We start from the raw sequence: 21201 nt of genomic DNA, 5'->3' as shown, positions 1-21201 counted from the left end.
CACTGTCCCTGGGGCATGGGACCATGGAGAGGTCCAGGCACATCCCTCCTGCACAGGGCAGGGAAGCACCTGAGCCAGGAGGTGCCACCCCAAGAGTCTGGTGGGCTCCCCTCATCCTCTCCACAAGACCACTGTGGGGCTACACAGTTCCCCCACCCTGTCTGGCAGGAACAGCAGTGCTAGTCCCCGGGGCTGCCACCTGCCACACTGGCCCAGCTGGCAGATCTCTGGGATGGTGTGACCCAGCTCCGGCCCCTCACCTTCATCCTCTGACACGTCCAGAATCTCGTCTACGGTCTCCGGGAAGCTCATGCGGTGCTTGTCACCAACTGACTGCGGGAGCAGAGCGGAGTCAGAGGTGGCAGCCCTTCACTGCGCAGCCACCTGCAGCCCCCTCCTCACACCCGGGCTAGGCACCCAGCTGCCAGTGCTGGCCCTGCCCAGCTGCACTCAGCAGACCTTTGCCTGGCTGTTCCTAGCCCCAGCCCTCCTCCACAAGGTCCTGGTCCAAGTCCCCAGGGGCTCACCGGGATGTCAGTTTGCTCTGTGACGATCTTGAGCACGTCTGTGACAGAAATGTAGCCAAGCCGCTTTGCGATGGCCAGGGGAGTGGTGCCGTTCTGTGCAAGGAGGAAGGACTGGGTCAACAGCAGCTCCAGGGAAGCCCGGGCAGGTGCCCAAGCTCGCCATGGGGCAAGGAGGTGCGGGCGAGTGCCATACTCACTGTGCTGATCTCATTGGGAGAGGCACCGTGCTTCAGCAGCAGTGTCACAACGTCGGTGTGGCCCTGCTGCGCTGCTTGGTGCAGAGGGGTGTAGCCCAGCTGCAGGGGAGGACAGAGGGTGCTGCTATCAGTTCTGGGAGTCTGCTGCCCCAGAAATGCCCCAGGGCTTCACACTGTGCTTCATGCCTGGAGCACCAGGGCAGCTCCTTCCTTTCTGGGGTAAGCAAAGTGCTCTGCAGAATGCAGCACTTGCCCGGGGTTGTAGGTAGACTACAGCAGTTTCCAGCCATGGAGACAGGAGGGTTTGGAGCAATGTGGGGGGAAGAAGTGGAAGCAGGGAGGGAGGCTAAGCGTTCCCCATCAACCTGCATGCTGTTGCCCGGGGCAGAAGGGTCCTTGGAGCACAGGACATCTCTGTACCTTAGTCTTGGCATTGACGTCAGCCTGGTGCTGCAGCAAAAACTTCACCAGCTTGATGTTCCCATAGTGGCTGGCCACATGCAGCGGGGTGTAGCCCATCTGAAAGACAAGACCAGGTCTCAGTCTGCCCTCAACAGTGCTTCCTGCCTTTCTGCCTTGGGTATGCTCATCCCATGGGCAAGCCCCCATGGATGGAGGATGGGGGACACGTGTGGGTGCTGCTTGAGACCCTACAACCAGGGCAGAGGGCACACTGCAGACCACACCCCTTTGTGCCCGGGGGTACACGGGCAAGCTGTGGGAGTAGGCAAGAATCATCCCTCCAGGGAGGTGGGGGGAAGAGGAGGAAGAGTCTCCAAGACACGGACAAGATGGTAAGGATGCCTGCGAGAGGGAAGACTTGCACAAAGAAAAAGAAAAGCAATGATCCTCCTGGAGCAGGCCTAGAGGTAGTTCCCCGACATGTTTTTCACCGCAGCCATGGTCAATGCGCTACTTTACCCTGGTCGTTGCATTCAGTGTGACACCGTGTTTCACCAGAACATCAGCAACCGGCACATGCCCCTCTTGGGCCACGAGATGGAGAGGAGTCAGGCCGCTCTGCAAACAAGAGGACGTCTCAGCACAGTGGCAAGGCCATCAATGCAGCTCTATCAGCAGAGACTCTCTAAGTCAGGTCTCCAACCTGGCAAACTGACACTGGGCTGTTGGCAAGCACACTGCTGCCCAAATGCAGGGAGGCACCAGGGCCTGGACTACCACCCTGTCTGCTACTCCCTGACGGGGTGTTTGCCTCCAGCCTGGCAGGACGCGCTGGGACAACTTACCTTGTTGCCTAGGTCGCCATTGGCTTGTTTGGAGAAAAGCAGTGCCACCATGTCCGCATGCCCCTCCTGGGAAGCCAGGTGTAGAGGAGTGACTCCCTGCACAGACTCCGCGTTTGCAGAAGCCCCATACTGCAGCAAGCTGCTGGCCACCTCCATCTGGTTCTGCTTGGCAGCAATGTGCAGGGGGGTGTACCCGTTCTGCAAGGAGAGAGGCTCATTGCAGCGCTCGGCCCCTGCCGAGCAGACCAGCAGGGACAGAAGGGGCCACCTTGCCTCTCCAGGCCAGGCCTGCCCTTCCTAGTTGCCTCCAGAGCTCAGGGACACAGGCTCACACCCGAACCATCTCCCTGACAGCAACTAGCCCTGACGCTGAGGCCAAATCCCATTCTTCCAGCCAAGTCAGCACAGGGGTTTCAAAGACCACCTGCTTCAGGTTCGACCGGTATCGGCTGTCCTGGAGCTCTCCACACATGAATTTCTACAGCAGCGTTCAGCCACCTGGAGCTGTGAGAGGCCAGGGCAGACAAGAGACCTCCTAGAACATGTCTGGCTGAGGTGTGGAGCAAAACTTGCAATATGCAGGATTAGTATTCAGGCAGAGGCTGCAGGGCCTTGAGCACTGCCTTTGCTGCCACGCTGCAGGAGCAAAGCAGCTGGCAGACGCACTCTGCCCAGGGTGACGCGCAGGCTGTCAGTGACGCAGACCAACGGGGGATTGGCGCCGGTACCGGCTGCTCCCGCTGCCTGCCCAGCACGTCTGCCGGCAGCCTGCGCAGGGGGAGAGGGGAGTGCCAGATGGGGAGGGCCTGCACCAGCAGCCACTTGTCTGTTCTGAGGATGCAGCTTCTGCAAACAATGTGGAAACTGAGGCTGCTGGTCTGCTCTTTGGGCAGATGTTCCCCACGTCCAGGCAGAGCGGGGCGACTCACGAGCTCATGGGTTTTCTGACTCACTGCTTCATAGCTGCATGCAAACATTCATGTGTGGTTTCCCAACCTGCCAGACTGCTGTGCTGCTCAGCAGGGCTTGCCATGGAAACATGTCCCCAAGCAACAGCCACAACGCTGCCAGCAGGGACTACCCCTGACACAGCCCGTCTGCTGGAACAGGACGACCGCCCGGCAGCCCTGCCTGCCCCACGTGCTGGCGCAAGGCTCGGGCAGTGATGAGCAGCAAGCGTGGAGTGGCTGGTGTGATCGGTCCCTTGTACACTCCCTGAGTGTCAGAGTTGAGGGGCAATGCTGGCCCCAGGCTGGCATGCATTGGACACATGACACACCCCCACATCCCCAGGGCCATGCAGTCCAGCCTTACCCAGGCTGAGCTGTGCGGGGAGCTCCCCTTGGGAAGCAGCAGCTTGACGATCTCCAGGTTGTTGTGGTGCACAGCCACATGCAGCGGGGTCAGGCCGTTCTGGGGAGGGGGAGAGGACACAGACAGGTGAGACAGAGCCTCTCCCCGTACCACATCACTCCTCCCACTGCCACAGGAGCAGCACTCACCTTCCCTGCTGCATTGGGGTGAGCATCATGTGCCAGTAGCAGCTCTGCCACATCCACCTTCCCATACTTGGCTGCAACGTGGAGAGGGGTAAATCCTTTCTGAGGAGAAAGGCAGCCCATCACAGGGTGTACAAGGATGAGGAGGAGAGCGCTGGCGCGTGCTGCGGCATAGGAGGAGGCTGCCCCTCCTGTGACAGGGACACAGTGCCACCAGCCTGCCCAGCCTTGGCCCAGCTGGGTCACACCTTCAGCAGCAGTGGCCATAGCAGCCTACCTTGGTCATGCAGGTCTGCAAGGCCCCCTTCTCCAGCAGGGCCAGGGCCGTGTCCACGTGCCCCTCTCTGGCAGTGATGTGCAGGGGTGTGTGCCCCGCTGCTGTGGCCAGGTTGGGGTCGGCGTTGTTCTCCAGCAGGAGTTTGACCATGCCTGTGTGGCCAATGCGTGCAGCACAGTGCAGAGGAGTCTGGTCATCCTGCGAGGGAGGCAGAGAAGCTGTTTTGGCAGACCTGGACCAGTCTCTTGCTTGCCATGCCAAAGGAGTCCCAGCCCTTTTCCTGCTGTTGCACAGCCCCTGGCAGGCCAGGCTCAGGGCAGGCAAGAGCGAAGAAACCAGCACTGGCTGTTCCCAGAGCTGGACTATCGCACAGGTTCTCTGTATCTACCTTGGCCTTGGCGTTGGCTTTGGCTTTGTTCTGCAGCAGGTACTTCGCCACATCCATGTGCCCAGCTCTGGCTGCCATGTGTAGAGGCGTCTCCACTTTCTGCACCAAGGACAGGATAAAGCGGTGAGGCCGTAGGAGGGGATATGCCTTCCTGCAGCTGTTTCCCTGGTCTGAGCACAGGAGAGCAGTGCCCACAACCTTTTCTGGCCCGTACCAGTTCCTCTTGACAGCACAAAGTGAGGGGCAACAGGGATTGCTCAGGAGAGTAGAAAGAGCAGGACTTGGGCAATCCCCACCTCCTGCTGGATCCCACATGCTGAGTTCCCACAGCCCCAGCCAGAGTGGGACTCACCACATTGGACACATTAGGAGAAGCTCCACGCTGCAGCAAGGTCTTGACAATAGGCAGGTGCCCCATGAAGGCGGCCACATGCAGGGGAGTCAGGCCGGACTATGGAGAGAAAGGGGCCAGGAGTCAAGATGGGGGCTGATGACCTTGCCAACATCTCTTCCTGCCCCCTCCTCTGCCTCCCCGGGGCACGCTCCAGCACAGAGGCAAACTCTGGGTCCCCAGCCTGGCCCCAGCAGCCTGGCAGGTGAGCTGAGTGGAACATGGAGAGCTGCTGCCTCCCCTGCAGTCCCCCTGCCCCACAGGGAGCAGGCTGTGGGGAGATGCTGCCAGCCTCAACAGGACCTGAGCTGCAAAGAGCTCTAAGCCACAACGAGGAAGGTGCCTGGGTACCAGCAGAGGCAACAGGGCCATCAGCCCCTGCAGCACTGTCTGCTCTGCGCAGGCAGCAGCAGGAGAGCTGGGGCCGGGCTGCAGCCCACCTACCTCCGTGACTGCGTCGATGGAGGCACCCGTCTTCAGCAGCAGCTCCATCACTCGGATGTGGTTCTTCTTGCAGGCGATGTGGAGGGGTGTGAAGCCATTCTGCAAGTGGACAGTTATTTGTGAGAACAGTCTCCCTCTCCCCCGCCCCAGTCTGCCTGCCCCTCCTCACTCACCAGGGCTCGGGAGTTGGGCTTGGCCCCCTTCTCCACCAGCAGCTTGGCCACCCGGTGGTGCCCGCAGTGTGCGGCCACGTGCAGCGGCGTTAGGTGGTCCAGGGTGATGTCGTCGATCTCGGCGCCGTACTGCAGGAGCAGGCGCACGCAGTCCAGGTGGTCGCCCTGCGCTGCCATGTGGATCGGCGACAAGCCGTTCTGCGACCGTGGAGCAGGGCCTCAGGGCTGGGCCACGAGGGGGACCAGGCATCCCACCCAGACCTGCCTCGCTCCCCTGGCCACAGCTCTGGGGCAGAAGAGACAGCATGTTCCCCAAGGTGCTACCAGAGAGGAGCCCCAAAAGCCCTCACTGAGACTTACAGGGAGCAATGCTGAGCAGAGGGCAGGGCCTGAAGAGCTGCTGCCATGGGGCAGGCTGTCCCCAGGCCATCCCCTCTCAGGGCTGGTCCCTTTAAAGCACGCAGCCCTCAGGCAAAGGGCTCCAGCTAGGGCCAAGGAAGAGGTTGGGAAGCTCCTGGCCCCTTGGCAAGCCAAAAACTCAGCCCCAGCCCAGCCACAGGTGGCATCCAGCAACTGTGCACAGCTTGTTACCCTCCCTGTGCTGCCCTGGGACCTGGCACCAAGCACAGCCCCACAGAGTCCCATGGGTACCTTGGTTTTGGCTTGAATGGGAGCCCCGTGGTCCAGCAGGATCTCTGCAATTCGCACATGTCCATTGCGAGCTGCACAGTGGAGAGGGGTCAGCTCATCCTGATGAGAGAGAAGGGTTCAAGGGCTCAGCATGGGCAAGGAAGGCCAGGGCTCCTCTCAGGCAGGAGAGTAACAGGGACTTCAGACTTGTTTGCAAAATAAGGCAAAACCGAGCCTGCCCCCAGGGCACACCCACTGTAGCCATGCAGCCTCCTCTCACCTCTGCATGCACCAGCAAAAAACCTGGTCCATCTCCTTAGGGCACCAGGGACCCTCCCTCACACACCCAGCAAGACGTTCACAGGGTATGCACAGGGCAGTGCAACACTGCAGTGCTCCCTGGACACAAGGAGCTCGGGGAGGGAGCATGTACTTGCTGGTGATTCAGAAGCGGTCTCACCTTGGTCCTTGTCTCTATCTGGGCCCCACGGTCCAGCAGCAGCCGTACCATGATGATGTTGCCCCGGCGGGACGCTATGTGCAGGGGAGTGATCCCATTCTGACAGAAGGAACAGCAGACTGTTAGAGGGAGCAACCCCTTCTCTTTCCCCCGCGGGGCTGCAAGGAGGCATGGGACGAACAAAGGACAGAGGGCAGGGGAGAGCTACATCTCTGCCCAGGGATGGCACAGGGGAACAGCTTGCTTCACAGGACTGGGAGAGACGGTGAGCACCTGCTCCTGCCTGCAGCTAAAGGCTGTGGACAGAAGCTGCGCAGAGCTCACAGGAAAGTGCCATCTCACGGATTTGGCTGCACCCATGGGACTGGAAGATGCAGCCAACTGCAGGGGCTATAAGCTCTGCCCCGCAGCGACAGCACCAGGTTTTCCTCAGCCTGGACACAAGGTCCCAAGAGCTTCCAGGGATGCATGGCTGCATCCGACAGAGGGGAGACATAGTAGAAAAGGCCCACACTGGTTATTAATGGCAACTCCCCAGACACGCATCAGCGTGCTACCTTCTGCATGGTCCCACCTCACCAGCATACCCTGGCAGCTGCTGCTGCACTAACACGGAAAGGGGGCACAGCATCCTCCTCTGGTGCTGGAGCAGTACCAGTACCAGCAGCCTTCCCACTTGGCACTCACCTGGGGTGTGAAGTTGACACTGGCTCCACGGTTCAGCAGTAATTGGGCCACATTGAGATTCTCATAGTGGGCTGCAATGTGCAGGGGGGTAAATCCAGTCTAGGGAAAAGAAGGAGGGATCAGCCCAGCCAGATACATGCTCCCTGCTGAAAGGATGGATAAATACAGCATACCAAGCTGCCGTTCTCCCTGGGAATATGGGAAAATTCCCAGAGACCGGATGGGAAAGCCACACACCTTGGAGAGGACATCAGCATTGGGGTCATTCTGCAGCAGCACGGCAGCTGTGCGAGTGTCATCGTTGCGGGCTGCAATGTGCAGGGCAGGCAGCCGGACCTTACCCTTTGTCCCATAGTTGATAAGGTGAGCAACCACGTTCTCATGCCCTTGCTGCAGAGCCACAGCTAGTGGTGTGAAGCCGTCCTGCCAAGGAGAGGCAGATGAGAGGGGGGAAGCCAAGGAGCCATGGTAGCACCTGGCACATCCAACAGCAGCTCCAACAAGCAGGGCCCTAGGGTCCTCCCCAAGGATCTCACCTCTGTGGCTACATTCTGGTTGGCTCCATTTTCCAGCAAGAACTTGACAACTTCCAGGTGGTTTTCTTGCGCTGCCATGTAGAGGGGTGTGAAGCCTTTCTGCAAACACAGGGCCATGCACATCAACACAACTCTTCTAGTTTCTTAGGCTCCTTGCAGACTTACATCCCATCAACACCCACATCCCCAGCTCACTGAACTGGGGCAAAAGTATACACAGTGTGAGTGGGAAAAAGGCAAAAACTGGCAATGGTGGAGTAATCAGAGAGAGCTGGAGCCCAAGGCTCCCCACATCCAGAAACAACCAGGGGATGCTTGACAACAGTCAACACAGGAGACACTGCCTTCCACTCACTGCCACTACTCTCCCTTGCTTCAGGGACATTTCTCCCACCAGGCAAAAGCTGAAGAGCTTGCAGCCCCACCAGGCCCAAGAAAGAGAGAACGAAGGAGGCACAGTGTGCAGAGCTGCAGAGGTTGCTGGAGACCTCATGGCTGTGCCAGCTAGGCATTGGCCGTGAGCCCTCCCAAGATGAGTTCAGTGTGCTTGTGTGTGCTGCCATGGACTCCCTCAGCAGAGAGACCATGCTGGTCTCCCCATATCCCTCGAGACTTCCTCCCCAGCACTCGCACACTTGTCTTCTTTCAGGAGTCTGGCAGAGCAATCCCTGCCCCTGAACAGGACTAGAGAGAAACTGTAAAGGGCTGCTGAAATGCCCATGGCTGGGCACAGTTCCCACCGTGAGGACACCACCATCATGCATGCTGGGTGCTTTTCCCACCCCAGCCCAGGCCACTCTACCTGTGACTGCGCATTGACATTGGCCCCGTATTTCACCAGTTCCCGGACCACGTCCTGTTGTCCAGCCAGGGCAGCAATGTGCAGGGCTGTGTTTCCCTTCTGAAAGACACCACAGGGCAGCGCTCAGGGGCTGAAGCAGCCTAGGATGCCGGGGAAACATGGGCCTGACGTGCTAACACACGTGCAAACAGAGCAGCTGGCCAGGGGAAGCCTGTGGGGCCACACAGCCCTTGCTCCATGCCCCAGCCCTGCTACAGACCAGGCAGCTACCCTTCACATTTGCTGGCCAGGGAAAAGAGTGATTTCATCTTTCCCATGAAGTTACTGGCAGCAAAAGCTGTATGCATTGTCAAACTCCATGTACCTCCAGCACCGAGAGACGAGGAGGCAAGGGAGGATGGGGGAGCTGAGCTGGCATTCTTCCGGCAAAACTGCAGTGTGCGCCCTGGTAGCCAAGGCATCCCAGCAGAGCTAAGGGATGATAAGCAGGCTGGAAAATGCAGACACAGGCTCTTCAGACTTGTGCCTTTGGGTGGTATGGCAGAATGCCAGACTCTGCTCCGCGCCCTGAGCCCTGCCAGAGCACTGGGCAGGTGGCAAGGCAGGCCCCCTCCTGCTCTCACAGCCCTTCAGACAGTGCTGGAGGCTGCTCGTTTGTCAGCCCTGCTTGCTTGTGCCGTTGTCTTGCTTGTCACCGAGCAGGAACCACACCCCACCATGGCAATGCAAGGAGAGAATGATAAGTTGTTTACGGAGCACCAGAGCTCTCCAGGCTTGTGACAACGGTACCAAGGTCATCTCAGTGTTGCAGCATGCAGAGGCTGCCCTGGGACAGCGAGGGCCAACCTGAGCCAGCAGCCAGTGCTGGGAGGAGATATGAGTAAAGACAGCACTAGCACATGTTGTGGCTTCTGTTACTCCCCTCTTGAGTTCACAGTAGCCCCCATGGCCCCAACAGGGGGGGGCATGGATGGAGAGGAACCTCCCACCCACCTGGAAGTGCCCATCAGGGCTTTGACTGTGCTGAAATCAGAGCCTAGTCCCCAGGCCCCAGCCTAGCAGCACTGCCTCCAGCACAGCCCTTCCAGACGCTGAAAGCAAATGGCGTGATTCACTGCTCAGCTACTGCTGGTGTGCCTGGCAGCAACGGCAGGGTGTGGAGTTGTGACTAATGTGACCAGACTCCCTTGTCCTCACCTTGGTCATTGTCTCCAAAACGATCTCCTTGTGCAGCAGCTCCACCACCATTTTCACGTGGCCCTCCTTGGAGGCGAGGTGCAAGGCATTAAGCCCGTTCTGGAGGAAGCAAAGGCAGAAGAGGGGCATTAGTCACCTGCTGGGCTGGGGCTCTCTGGGGAACCCCCTACTCTGAGCTCCTGTGCAGACATGACTGTGGGCACTTGGCCAACACTGAAGAAAGTCCAGGCTGGTGGGAGCAGGAGCCGTTGTCTTGCCCTCAAGCCCTGCACTGGCATCCAGCACAACAGCCATGGATAGCTTCACGCTGCCAGGGCAACTGCAAGCAGCTGAATGCCGAGTTGCTGACTGATGCTGGAGGTTTCTCCATGAGCAAAACATACAGCCCCCGTAAATGACTTCCTATGGACAGGAGGCACCACAGATCAGTGTGTGTGTGTTTGGCACCACAGGCACTGTTTCAGTCCTCCCTGCTCATGACATATCCCTGATGTCAACTCCTGTCTTTGCTCAAGTGACTTTCCTTGGGGTGCCCCTCCCTGTGATCGCCTGCCTGCAGTCAGGCTTTTCAAACCTAAAGCATAGAGCTGAGTTTTTTGTGTATGGCCCGGAGTGAGGATGCACCAGAGCTGCTGTGCAAGCGTGCATACAAACCTTAAACTTTAACATTTACACAGACAGAAGTGCAGTGAGAAGCTCTGCCTGGGGCAATGATTTGGTTAAGCGGTAGCCAAATTTAATTCACAACAGTTCAGGAGCTTCCAGTCCCGCAGCTGGCTTCCTCCTGGCTTTGTAGACTGCCTACCAACAGCCCTATGCTGCAGCCCATGCTCAGCAGAGGGTCGGCTTTGCTCCCTCAGAGTTTAGCTGCAATAATGGGTGCAGAGAAAGAGTCGGCTGTGCCACTCCTAAGCTCAGAGTTCCAGGAAGCTCCCGGACAACTGAAGTGACTTCTCCGGAACATCTCTGCATGTGCCCCAGTTTAGCTCGCCTTTTTCCTACACATGGAACCTGGCTGGCCAGTGCCCTTTTAGCATCCCTGGGCTGTCAGAAGGAGGTGTCAGGCCAGTCAGCACCCTAGAGGCTGCTAAGACAGCTTCTGCTCCCTTATTTCTGACATCCTTTTCTGCTTCCCAGATGTCAACAAAAGGGCTGGGATATTTGCTGACAAAGAGGTTAAATACTTGCAGGCAATTTCAGATGTCACTTTTTCCCCATAAGGCAACATTCCCTTGTCCCTCACTTCTCCCAGGTGGATGCACTATGTTTACTCACCCCTACACAATGCCGTCACATGAAAGAGAGACGCCAGCTCCCTGGGAGCACACAGTCCTGCCCAAGTGCTCCACCTCCCAACCATCTGTTTCCTCTCCTGTAGTGTACTGGAAGGTCACTGCACAGACTTGCTTCATCCCCACCCAAATATAGGTAGGGGAGGAGAAAATGCCCGGGGAGGCTCCAGTTCCAGCCCTCAACACTCCAGTTAAACTTAGAACAGCTTCAAGAGTGTTATCATACTGAAAAAAGGTTTTCCACCCTCTCTCACTCAAAGCACTCAACTCTGATTACAGCACAAAGAGCAAAAACCTAAAAATCCACAGGCTTCCTCAGCACACTAACTCCAAAGTCCCTAGAGCCTCAAGCACAAAAGGCCTTCTTCCAAGGGAAAATGAAGTGGGAATGCTGCAACACCCACAGAACAGAGCGACCGAAAGGAAACACTCCCCAACCAGGCCTGGCTACGCTGAGCCCATTGCCTCGGTCAAGCCCAGCTTCTTTGACTAAGACACACCTACACAACCCCATACAGATGGTCACTGACACCCTTACCTTCGTGAGCTCACAAGTTGGATACATGGCCGCAGACACACACGCTTTTTTCTCGGTTACACTCACGCAACAAACGCCTGGAGTGCAAGACCACAGATGCTCGGTTGCTCTCCTCAGCACGTACGCCCTTTTATGCAAGGGATTCATAAATAACCTTTTGAATGCTGAAAACCTGTGTGGAATCATTATTCCCTGGCCTTACAGCATTAAGTACAATGTTTGCAGAAGATCGTTTCCCAGAGGCCCATCGATATTTCTGCTCCAGGAACAATACAGGCTGTTTTGCACATTTGCTTTGGCTCGACAGCTCATCTGACCCAAAACCGGCACAGGATGTGCTTAATTTGAAAGGTGCGGTATTCCCCTCACTAAGTGCCGCAAACACTTCCCAGAAATCCCAGTTGCTGGCTGTCAATGTGACAAACGCAGCCCTACAGAAAAACACAAAAGGCAGGACTTTGCACTGAGCCTGTACCAAAGCAGGGCCCTGCCCTGACTGCCCGTCAGGACTGCGACTGGGCACCCCAACAGAGACTGTCTCCTGCCACCCGTGTGCCAGCACAGCGCCGTTCCCCGCTGGCGAGGGTCCTGGCAGCAAGGTGCACTCATCCTCAGGCCTCCAGCTCCTCATGGATGAGACGGGAGCATACAGGAATTCGAAACACGAGAGAGGGGGATGATGAAGACACTGATGCAGATGGCAGCAATGAAGGGGATGCAATCGGCGGGATGAAGATCAGATGGCATGTCAAGGTCTCTGCACTTGAGTAAGAATACAGGGCCTGTGGGATAGGTCTGACCACATATATCCCTCTTTATTCTATACAGGACATGTGAGGTTGGACCTTTCCCACAGGTCTGATATTCCTCAGAAGGAAACCCCAAAGTGCCATCTAACTTCAGGGAGATGGCAGGAACCAGTGCAAAGACATCACTGAAAGAAGTGCCTCATACTGTTGCAAGCACGCGACCTGCTCCGTGCCGAGTGCAAGCCAAGTCCTGCAGCCCAGTGCTAAGAGTGTGTCACATGGCCTCTCCTCTTTTCAAACCCTGTACATCTCCAAAATGGTTATGGGGTCAGAGCCTCTAACCCACCACCAGGACCCCATGGGAAAGCTCATCTTCAAACGACTCTGAAACTGAAAATTTTCTACCTCTTCTCCCTCCAAGACCCCTCTGATCTAAATCCCATATGTCCCCACACAGCCCCAGGACAGAAGTCTTTGAGAGAGTATCTGGATGCTGATTATGAATGCATAATCCAGATAATACAGCGATGAACAAAATGAGCATCTCCTGAGCTTTCCCCAAACTTCACCTAGTGTCCCAGAGAGGAGAATGCAAGCTGCAGTGTGCCCAGGGGCCTGCAGAAGCCCAGCATCCCTGCACCATACCATCATTCATAAAAGGAGAAGGTGACATTTCCTGGGGGAACCTGTCTGCAGTAACTGCACTGGCCATGGCAGTGCACAAAGCAGTAGGTCTGAACTATGCTTGGTTTGGGGACTTGATACTGAACGAGGTGAATATACATTTGAGCTACCTGCTGAGTCAGCCTCCCCAGCATCACTACTGCTCTGGAAAGCAGTCGACAGTGCAGTCTGTCTGTCCCCCCCCTCTCAGCCCAAGCCCCCTGAGTCTCTCCCTACAGCACCTGCCCTGATTCAGGCTGAGCCACTTGCATTTGGCAGCTACACAGATACAAAATGTTCTGTCGATTATGTGCAAACAATTCCTCTGTGCCTGCAGCTCTCCTTTCCTGGGGCAGACCTGACTCTGCTCTGGGCTAGGAGGGGCTCCACCTGCCCAGCACCTCCCAAGCCACCAAGACTGGCATTTTGCAAACACCCCCTACTTGTGTTAAGCTGCAGCTTCTGCGTATCTGAAAGCCTGAGCATTGCAGGCAAGGGCAATATCCCCAAGAGTGGTTCCAGCAACATCTCAGCCACTGTGCTATACTCTTCACAGCTATCTGCTCTGCCCTCTGATAAGCAGCTGAGCCCCTTCCATCTGTCTCAGCTGCTTGTCATCCTAAAGGAGCCTCACATCTCCCTCTCTGCTTATCTGTTAATGCCCTTTGTTATGCTCTAGCCAGTACTGCCAGGCTCCCCAGATGTTTATAGCTATTGCTGCCCTCCCTGCCCCAAAGACAACTGGTCCAGATCTGCCTTCTGGTCAGCCATTTTTCCTCCCCAGCGTAGGACCTGATTCCACCCAGCTCAGCTGTGGAAGCCTCCCCAGCTAGGCACCACTCTCATGCTGCAGCCTGCCCTGCATGGCCTCTCCCCTGAGCTCAATTGTGGCTAGCAGCTCCTGTGCCAGCTGCCTGGCACAGGCAGGGACAAGGGGCTGCAGGCTGCCTGGAGCCTGCCAGGGGGTGGTGCAGGTGAGAGGAGGATGGGGTCTGCCAGGACACTCAACTCCACACCCCAGCATCTCTCCACTGTGCTGGCAGTCACGGCTTTGTGCTCTGATAGGTTGGTGCACACCTACCCCTCAGCTGGGCATGCCACAGCTCTGGAGACATGTGCCTGGAGACTGCAGAATACCTTTACAGAGCGGATCATCCCCAGGAAATCACCACCGCACAGCCAAGTTGCCGTTGCACTCCACCTAACACAGCACCTCTTTTGTCTCACCCCCAGACGCTTCATCAGGAGCTAGGCACAGGAGAGGAGTGGGGCCAGGACTGGCAGCCTCTCCCACAAAGTTTTTACACTTCCTCTGCCAGGCAACTTACTACCAGCCAACTTATAATGTGCTCCATGGCAGGTAGGACTGTGGGATCAGGGCAGGTGCTCCCAATCAGCTATGCAGAGCATAGCAAGTGAGCAGCCATGCTCCATCCCATGGGAGCAGTGTAAGGAAGGGGTATAGTGACTGTCACTGGGCCTGGGGGAGCCACCGCATGTCACATTTTCACATGAATCAGAGATGGTACCAGAAGCCCTGTGGGTTTCACCTACCTGGTTACAGGTGTTAATATCTACCCCATTCCTGAGGTGATCTAAGGCTTTGTCCAGATTCCCGGATCTTGCAGCTCTCAAGAAACTGGTTGCAGCATCCGCCTTGGGGGAAGAAAGAAAAAGCATGAGACTCAGGGTCCCCCTGTTCTCCCCCATCACCAGCACAGGGCCAGCTCTTCACTCAGTTGCAGAGAATATGACTGCAGAGACCAGGCAGAAAAGGCAGAGGTGGGGCAGGTCAAGGTGGGAACTACTGGGACAGACTGAGGTGCCCCAAATTAGACAGGAAAAAGCAGGGCTGGGACCTGGACTCGAGTGAAGAGCATCCAGATGATGGGGCAGGAGAGCCACGTGAGGTCTGCAGCTCGTCCCAGCACTGCGGGCAGGGTAGGGAGGAAACTCTAAGGGGACTCCTGCAACCATGGCAGCCTCCCTTGGCCCAGGAATTGCCTCTGTGTCCTGGCTGAGAGAATGCGGTGATGGACGAGGCCTGGCGTGCAGCTGTGGTGGGCCCACCCCTGCTGTCCTCCAGAAACCGCTGGGGAGCCGCAGCAGTGAGTACCGGCACCAGGGACGATGACCCCAGCTGAGCACCCTGCAGCCAGGAAATTCGCAAAACTCTTTTCCAACAGAAACAAGGCAGCGCCTCCCCGCACCACTAAAACACAGCCACCCCAGGCAAGGCACAGCAATACTTCGAGCAACGTTATTTAGCAGTATAAGGCAGCAAATGAAGACTATGGGATGGCTCACCAAAAGCTGGAGAACAGGGTGGAAATGCAGCGATGTGGCTCTGTGAGGCTGGGACCTTGGGCCGGTAACTACAAACTGGTGCCTGCTGGCTAGGTCCAGCCCAAAGGGCTCTCTGCAGCAGAGCCGTGAGACAACCATCCTAGGGGTGCAGGACACACTCCTCTGCCTTCAGCTCCAACAGAAAATCAGAACCCCTCTTGTACCACTCACACTGGGACTGATGAAGGGACCTCCTGTGCTACGAGAGCCTGCATCCTGCCGTCCCATGCCATTGTGTAGTGCCCACAGCCTGGCTGTGGGGGAGCACCCAGGATTAGGAAGCTCCTGGACAGGAGCTGGAAGCAGCACGGCCCCAGAAGACAGCAGTGGAGTCAGACCTAGGCAGGATGATGCACCATGTGGGTTCAGGGCTCCTCTCTGCCCTTCTCTTTGCAGCCTCAGCCATTTGCGTTTGGACTTTGGAGCAGCAAAACTCAGCTGCCTTCTGCTCTCCTCCATCTGCCTCCCCCAACCCATCCTTTCTGCCCAGCCCTCCTACCCCAGGGAAACGTAGCCATGTCCTGGGCCCATTGCCCTGCTACCCCCTGCAGAAGGCAGGCCCACAGAGAGGGTGTCCTGGCCCCCACGGTGCCAGGCACACCCTGCAGAACTCAGCCCGGGCTCCCGCGGCAGTGGCCAGGTGCCATGGCCCCTTCTGGGGCAGCCCATGGGGTCAGAGGGACAGGTGGTGGAGGGCAGCACCACCATGCCCCTGTCCCGGCACGCAGCCTCCGCGTGCGGGGTGAACACGTGCTGATCGCATGACCTCCTGTGCCAGCTGGCTCCGCTTGCTACCACCTCAGAGGAGAGCCCTGTCCACTGGGAAGAGCCCCCAGGTTCACAGCAGAGCTGCCGGCTTTGTGGAGGGCTGTGAGCACAGAGGAGACACGACATGGTGCCTCAGTGCTCTGCTCGTACAGGATGATCTACTCTAAGGGGCAGAAGGCAGCAACAGCTCTGTGCTTAGAAGTGCACGTTTGCGCTCTGAGCCCTGCGTGCTGTCTGGAGTCTAGCGAGGAAACACTGAGAGCTTCAAGCAACAGTTTGAACGCAAACAGCTTTTCCAACTCCAGACCCTGCTAGAAGCCTCTGCATCTCAGGTCAGGATCAATGACAGGGCAGCACCTCAGCTATGCTGCTGGCATGCCAGCCAGGGCACAGACCTTCGACAGCAATCCCCTTGGAAAGTCAAAGCACAGCTCAGCCAGGCTCTCCCACCCATGGGACACACATGGAGCTGTGAAGATTAAAATGGTAAAACTCTACAGGCTCCAGCAGCAAAGGGGCTCCCGAAGCCCCAGCACACCCAGCAGCAGAGACTACAGGCAGAAAGCAAGCAGAAAAGCAAAGCGGAGGTCTCTGTGGGCACGAAGAAGTACATTGTATACTCACAGCCACTTCTGGACCGGACCTGCCCTTTCGTGCTGCCATAGTCCGGCACTTCAGCTGAAACCTGAGCCTGGTGTCCCCTCTCTCCCTCCTTGGTTATCTACTCCCCAGCTTTGAGAGAGCCAGTAAGTTACATCGCGCTCTATCTAAAAATACAGGCTCCCTCCTCGCTCCAACGCAGACCCCGCAGCGATCGCCAGCCGCTAATGGAATTTGTTCGTTTTCTCTCCATTATTGTGTCAGACAGGATATTTAATACCAAGCCGCCTCCGGAAAGCAGATGACTGCTGCCAAGTGCAGGGAGTGGGTCAGAGCTGCAGGTACCATCTTGGGAACAGCAGAGAAAGATCAGCTCCACAGACATGCCCAGAAGTCTGGCATTTCACAGGTAACTCCTGCCACAGAGGAGAGCGGTCACGGTTCGCTCCCAACCCTCTGGCTGCTGGGGGCCAGGGCCTTGGAGAATGTGCTGGGGCTCGAGTGCTCCAGAAGTACCGCCCTTCTGTTCCCCATGCTCAGCAAGCGCCCTTCAGAGATGCATAGAGAGATGCAGGGCATCAGGCACCAGCAGCCAGACAACACACGCAGCCAGAAAAGGGATAGCTCAGCTCTAATGGTAAAAGCAGAGGAAATAGATCGGCACTCATCTTGCCCTTCTGATGTCAGTGTGCATGTTGGGACTGCCTACCTATCACTCGGGGCGTTCGTTCACAACAGCTTGCTTTACTTCAGGGTGTCACAGAGATCAAGACAACACTAGATTAGCCAGGGAACTGAAGTACAGGTTGGGTCACTGCCATCTCCTGAATTTCAGCAAAAGGGAGCAGCGACAGCAAGAAATGCAGAGACTCTATGGACACAAGTAGATGTGCATATCAAAAAGATACACACACACATCCCAGTCAGCGCAACAGCGATGTACCCAAACACAGACACACACACATATTGCATAGTTACCATCCACTAATAAGCACAAAGCTTAGCATGGGCATACTACATGCACCCCCCCCCCCCGGTATTTGTACACACACGCACAGGCAGTCACTTGCTATCCACGTGCCCCAGGATCTGCAGCAACTGCTTCTAGGTGCAGAGTCTGCCTCTACTAGTTTTCCTTTCTTTGGAGTTTGTAGTGTTTCTTTCCATTCTCCTTTGCCTTCCTCGCAATTTTCCAGGAAGGAGCTATTCCAGGGGAGAAAATAAACTGCCTCACTTGCCATTGCGTACCTCTTGCACTCTTACACGGCTGCTAAATCCTACACACAGATGTCATGCTCCACAGGCTTGTGGACATTCAAGCTATGAAGTGTCAGGCAGCTGCTCCCAGCAATTCCCCGAGGGAGAAGCCTCACATCTGGACTTTGCAAAGTGCTCCAAGACCTTCTAAATTAAAAAACACAGCACAGCACAGTGGACTATGCTTCTATTCTCCTTGCCTTTCTTTTCTTTCAGGAAAAAGCTCCCCTTTTTTTGCTGACAATCTAAATTTTTCCCTTTCCCTCTCCTGGCCCTCATTAGTAACTTCCTCTGTTCCTATTCACAGGTGTCTTCCTGCTCTCACAGCTCACAAAGCATCACTGCCGCCAGATGAATGTCCTAGCCTCTTCGCCCCAACGTGAGAAGCCTGGATCTGACCAAGTCCATTGCATTGTAGCCATGGCTAAGGCAATGAGCAAAGGGGAAGTTCTGCCAAACCAGAGGCTCAGGCTGGATTTCAAGGGGTGCAGTCAGAGGTTCAGTAATCCTGCTCTGTCTTCTGGCTGTGGTCAGAGTCCTGCTTTAATCTCTTCTGGCAGTGTCTCGCTCTCACTCCCACCCAGGGAGGAGTTCCCACCAGCTCCTTCTGCACATCACTGATAAAGGAAGGGAGGGTCTCACATTGCGTCCTCCTGTGAAAGGTGACCATGTACACTGTCCTTGGGGCAGGCACCCTCCTGCCAGCCCTGGCACTCGTGTCTTCCAGGCCTAGCTACTGGAAAACACTGCCAGTGAGAAGCAGCAGGCTTTGCTGCATGAAAAGCTTCCTATGGCTGCTCTGCAACAAAGATCTTGAAAGCAATTACACCCAGTTACACCACTACACATCCTTCCTGCTGTCTCATGAATTTTGCCACTAATGATAACTCTGCATCTTCAAACTCTCCTGTCTCTTTTGTATTCTTTGGAAGCCATGTGCTCCTTCCAGCAAGGAGCTTAGCAGCTCCTGCTCCGCACACTGCAGGCACCTGTTTGCAGCTCCATTGTTCTAACACTCTCTCAAAACCCCTTATCAAGAGCAACATGTGCCACCCTTTCTCTGGGATACATTAGGACCAAAGTCAGCTGAGGAATCTTGCAAATTGGGATGTGCAAACTGCATGAACAGCAGAGAAACAGCAGCAGGAGGGCCACAATCCCTTCCGAGAGGCATGTGCTGCCGCTAAGGGGAAAGCAGAGTTTTGCCATTTGGCCCTGCCTGGGGGAGGCAGCAGCAGCTTTTGGCCCTGCCAAGCAGACACACTTCCTCCTGTACATGGCCAGTCTGCCAGTGAACAGGGAGAAACAGAGCCAGACTGACGTGGAGCAGAGGACAGAGTAGGTCCAGCAAGGAAACACTTGGCAGGCTGGGCAGCACACAATCACCACAACAACCAAAGAGCCCCAGGACCTGCAGTGAGATGCAAACCTGAATCCTGGCCCCAAAGCCATATATTGCTAGGGGTATCCTACCTAGATGGTGTGGAAAGGTCCGACTCACATCTAGGAGGTCATCTGGTCACTTCCAGTTGCTAGTGCCAGGGTGCTGGAACCTAAGGTCAGCCCTGCCAGCTGGGGAGGTAGTGCAATAAACTTTGCAACAGCCCTTGACATTTGCTTTGACATTTCTTTGCTCATGTGGGCTTGTGTCCAGTAGCGGGCATGACCCTCACCTTTGAGGCATTATTTCCAGCAGAGACAGCAAAACCTTACATCAGTGTAGTGGTTCACTTTTAAGCAATTGCCCAACCTAGCGGATTCTCTAGAGCCAGAGCTCATTTGGATCTCCCTGCCTTGCAGACATCAAGTGCCCGGGTCTGCAGGTGATAACCTGGATCCTTTCTCATCAGATGAGAAGAATATATCAGTCCTGGAAACACACTAAAACAACTGCTAAGATTAAGAGCAGTCAAAGATGGCACCTAGGGTCTCTCTAAGATGATCAGGGAAGATCAGGAAAACTGAATCAGAGATTCAACTCAAAATGCCCAGAAACATAAATCACGCTGTCCGCCTTACAGGAACTTTCTCTCCTATCTGTATTCACACAAACTTGACACTCTCAGTGATACCTGCAGTGGAAACAAAACCCACTGGCAGGTTTCTGCCTCCTGAGTAGAAGACGGCATTCAGCAGAGCACTGCATCTCCAGGGAGGCCATAGTGGCAAAGCCTCAGGCAGGCAGCCAGGGGAGCACAGAGAACAGGCTACCAGGCACATACTGCAAACCCAGATGAAAGACAAAAGCAAAAGCATCGAGAAAATTAATCAGATAAAAGGATAAATCCATATGCCCAAATTCTATTCTCTCATCATCCTCATCCCCGCCCACATGATTTAAGACAGATAAATCCATATGTTCAAGTTCTATTCTCTAATCATCCTCACCTCTGCCCATGTGATTTAGGACAAGTCCACAGATCTTAATAGGACTGATAAGAGTCAAGGCACAAGAGGTCATCTCTGGAAGGCATCTGCAAGCGAGTTTGATCTCATTTCATGCACCAGCCTGAGTAAACCCTTTGTCCATGCTCCTTTCTGCTGAGCGGAGATTTCACAATAGCCCCAGGCCTCCGCAAGGCATATACCACAGAGGCCAATGGCTTATATGCCCAGCAGAGATCCCCAGACCAGAAGGCAAGGGGGAGCCCAATCCTCTTGCAGTAGGTGAATCGGAGCATGCAGGAAATGAAAGATCTGCTCATGTTCCTGTGGCAAGGGGCTGACAGAGCTGGAAGAGAACTCAGCACAACTGTCAGAGGAGAAATCCCAAAGCAAAAGGAGGGCCCCTGGCCATTTTGTGGGAAGGGAGGCAACTTGTCAATTAGCGTTTTGAAAGCACTGAAGAGGGGGCAAGCTTTCAGGCGCAGGCACCAGACTGGCCCCTCCATCACGTGCAATCCTCCATCATTACATACGAGTAATTAGCTTTCAGAAAGCCCATTTTTATGCTCTCTTAACAGGAGAGGTAGTTCTGGATTGTCACTGGTGGTGCAGTTCAGGGCCAAGGTTAACTCGGTCCCTGCTGAGCATATTCAGATATAGACATCACCTGCGTTGCCATTTGGCTCCTTCCTTCCCCCCTCACAGGTCCCCTTTGCTAGCTGCTGAAGCTGGAACTGGTTCAGGACTCTGAGAAGGACTGATATCAGAAACAGCTTAATCTGCATTGAGCAAGGACTTGGGACCTGCCCCTGCACAGCAGACTGATCCTTTTGATAAGGATCCCCTGGTGCTACAGCCTACAGAACTATGAAAGCTTGCCTCTGTCAGTTCCCACCTGCTACTAATGGAATTTCCTAGTAGCAGCATCAAGATCTTTTTCTGTCATTTGGAAACCATCACTTCCCCAATGAAGTACAGTGCTGGGTCACACAGCAATGAGTGGAGAGAGGTCCAGAGGTCTTAACAGGGAGCTGGAGACCAGGACATTGTTCCTTTCACACAGAGTCAAAGCAAGGCAAGAATTAACACAGCTACTGCTCCTGCCAGCTGAGGCCACACACACTCAGAGGAAAGCTGTCACTCTCCTT

At 55.7% G+C, this 21201-nt stretch overlaps 1 protein-coding gene and 1 long non-coding RNA gene across 7 annotated transcripts in view; one reads left to right on the top strand and one right to left on the bottom strand.

Moving 5' to 3' along the window:
• Positions 1-21201, bottom strand: part of ANK1 (ankyrin 1) — a 61467-nt gene that overhangs the window by 15916 nt on the left and 24350 nt on the right. For 5 of the 6 annotated variants that reach the window (XM_068421583.1, XM_068421588.1, XM_068421585.1 and 2 more), the window contains exons 2-22: positions 14252-14353; positions 9456-9554; positions 8259-8357; positions 7457-7555; positions 7158-7343; positions 6921-7019; positions 6234-6332; positions 5795-5893; positions 5144-5341; positions 4971-5069; positions 4488-4586; positions 4136-4234; positions 3748-3945; positions 3474-3572; positions 3286-3384; positions 1972-2169; positions 1646-1744; positions 1145-1243; positions 725-823; positions 528-620; positions 261-333 (exon numbers count right to left, since the gene is read on the bottom strand). In XM_068421583.1, coding sequence (XP_068277684.1) covers positions 261-333; positions 528-620; positions 725-823; positions 1145-1243; positions 1646-1744; positions 1972-2169; positions 3286-3384; positions 3474-3572; positions 3748-3945; positions 4136-4234; positions 4488-4586; positions 4971-5069; positions 5144-5341; positions 5795-5893; positions 6234-6332; positions 6921-7019; positions 7158-7343; positions 7457-7555; positions 8259-8357; positions 9456-9554; positions 14252-14353 — 2434 coding nt within the window. Of the gene's footprint in view, positions 1-260; positions 334-527; positions 621-724; positions 824-1144; positions 1244-1645; positions 1745-1971; positions 2170-3285; positions 3385-3473; positions 3573-3747; positions 3946-4135; positions 4235-4487; positions 4587-4970; positions 5070-5143; positions 5342-5794; positions 5894-6233; positions 6333-6920; positions 7020-7157; positions 7344-7456; positions 7556-8258; positions 8358-9455; positions 9555-14251; positions 14354-16435; positions 16823-21201 lie in introns of those variants that run through there. The other variant, XM_068421584.1, reaches the window with a different exon arrangement.
• Positions 16071-18570, top strand: LOC137675466 (uncharacterized). The gene is made up of 3 exons (XR_011049960.1): positions 16071-16557; positions 16676-16820; positions 17976-18570. It is a non-coding gene; the product is annotated as an uncharacterized lncRNA (long non-coding RNA).

Source organism: Nyctibius grandis, chromosome 33 (assembly GCF_013368605.1).
Source record: "Nyctibius grandis isolate bNycGra1 chromosome 33, bNycGra1.pri, whole genome shotgun sequence".
Taxonomy (NCBI): Eukaryota; Metazoa; Chordata; class Aves; order Nyctibiiformes; family Nyctibiidae; genus Nyctibius; species Nyctibius grandis.
Note: the sequence above shows the minus strand (reverse complement) of the source record. Positions and strands in the feature narration are given on the sequence as shown.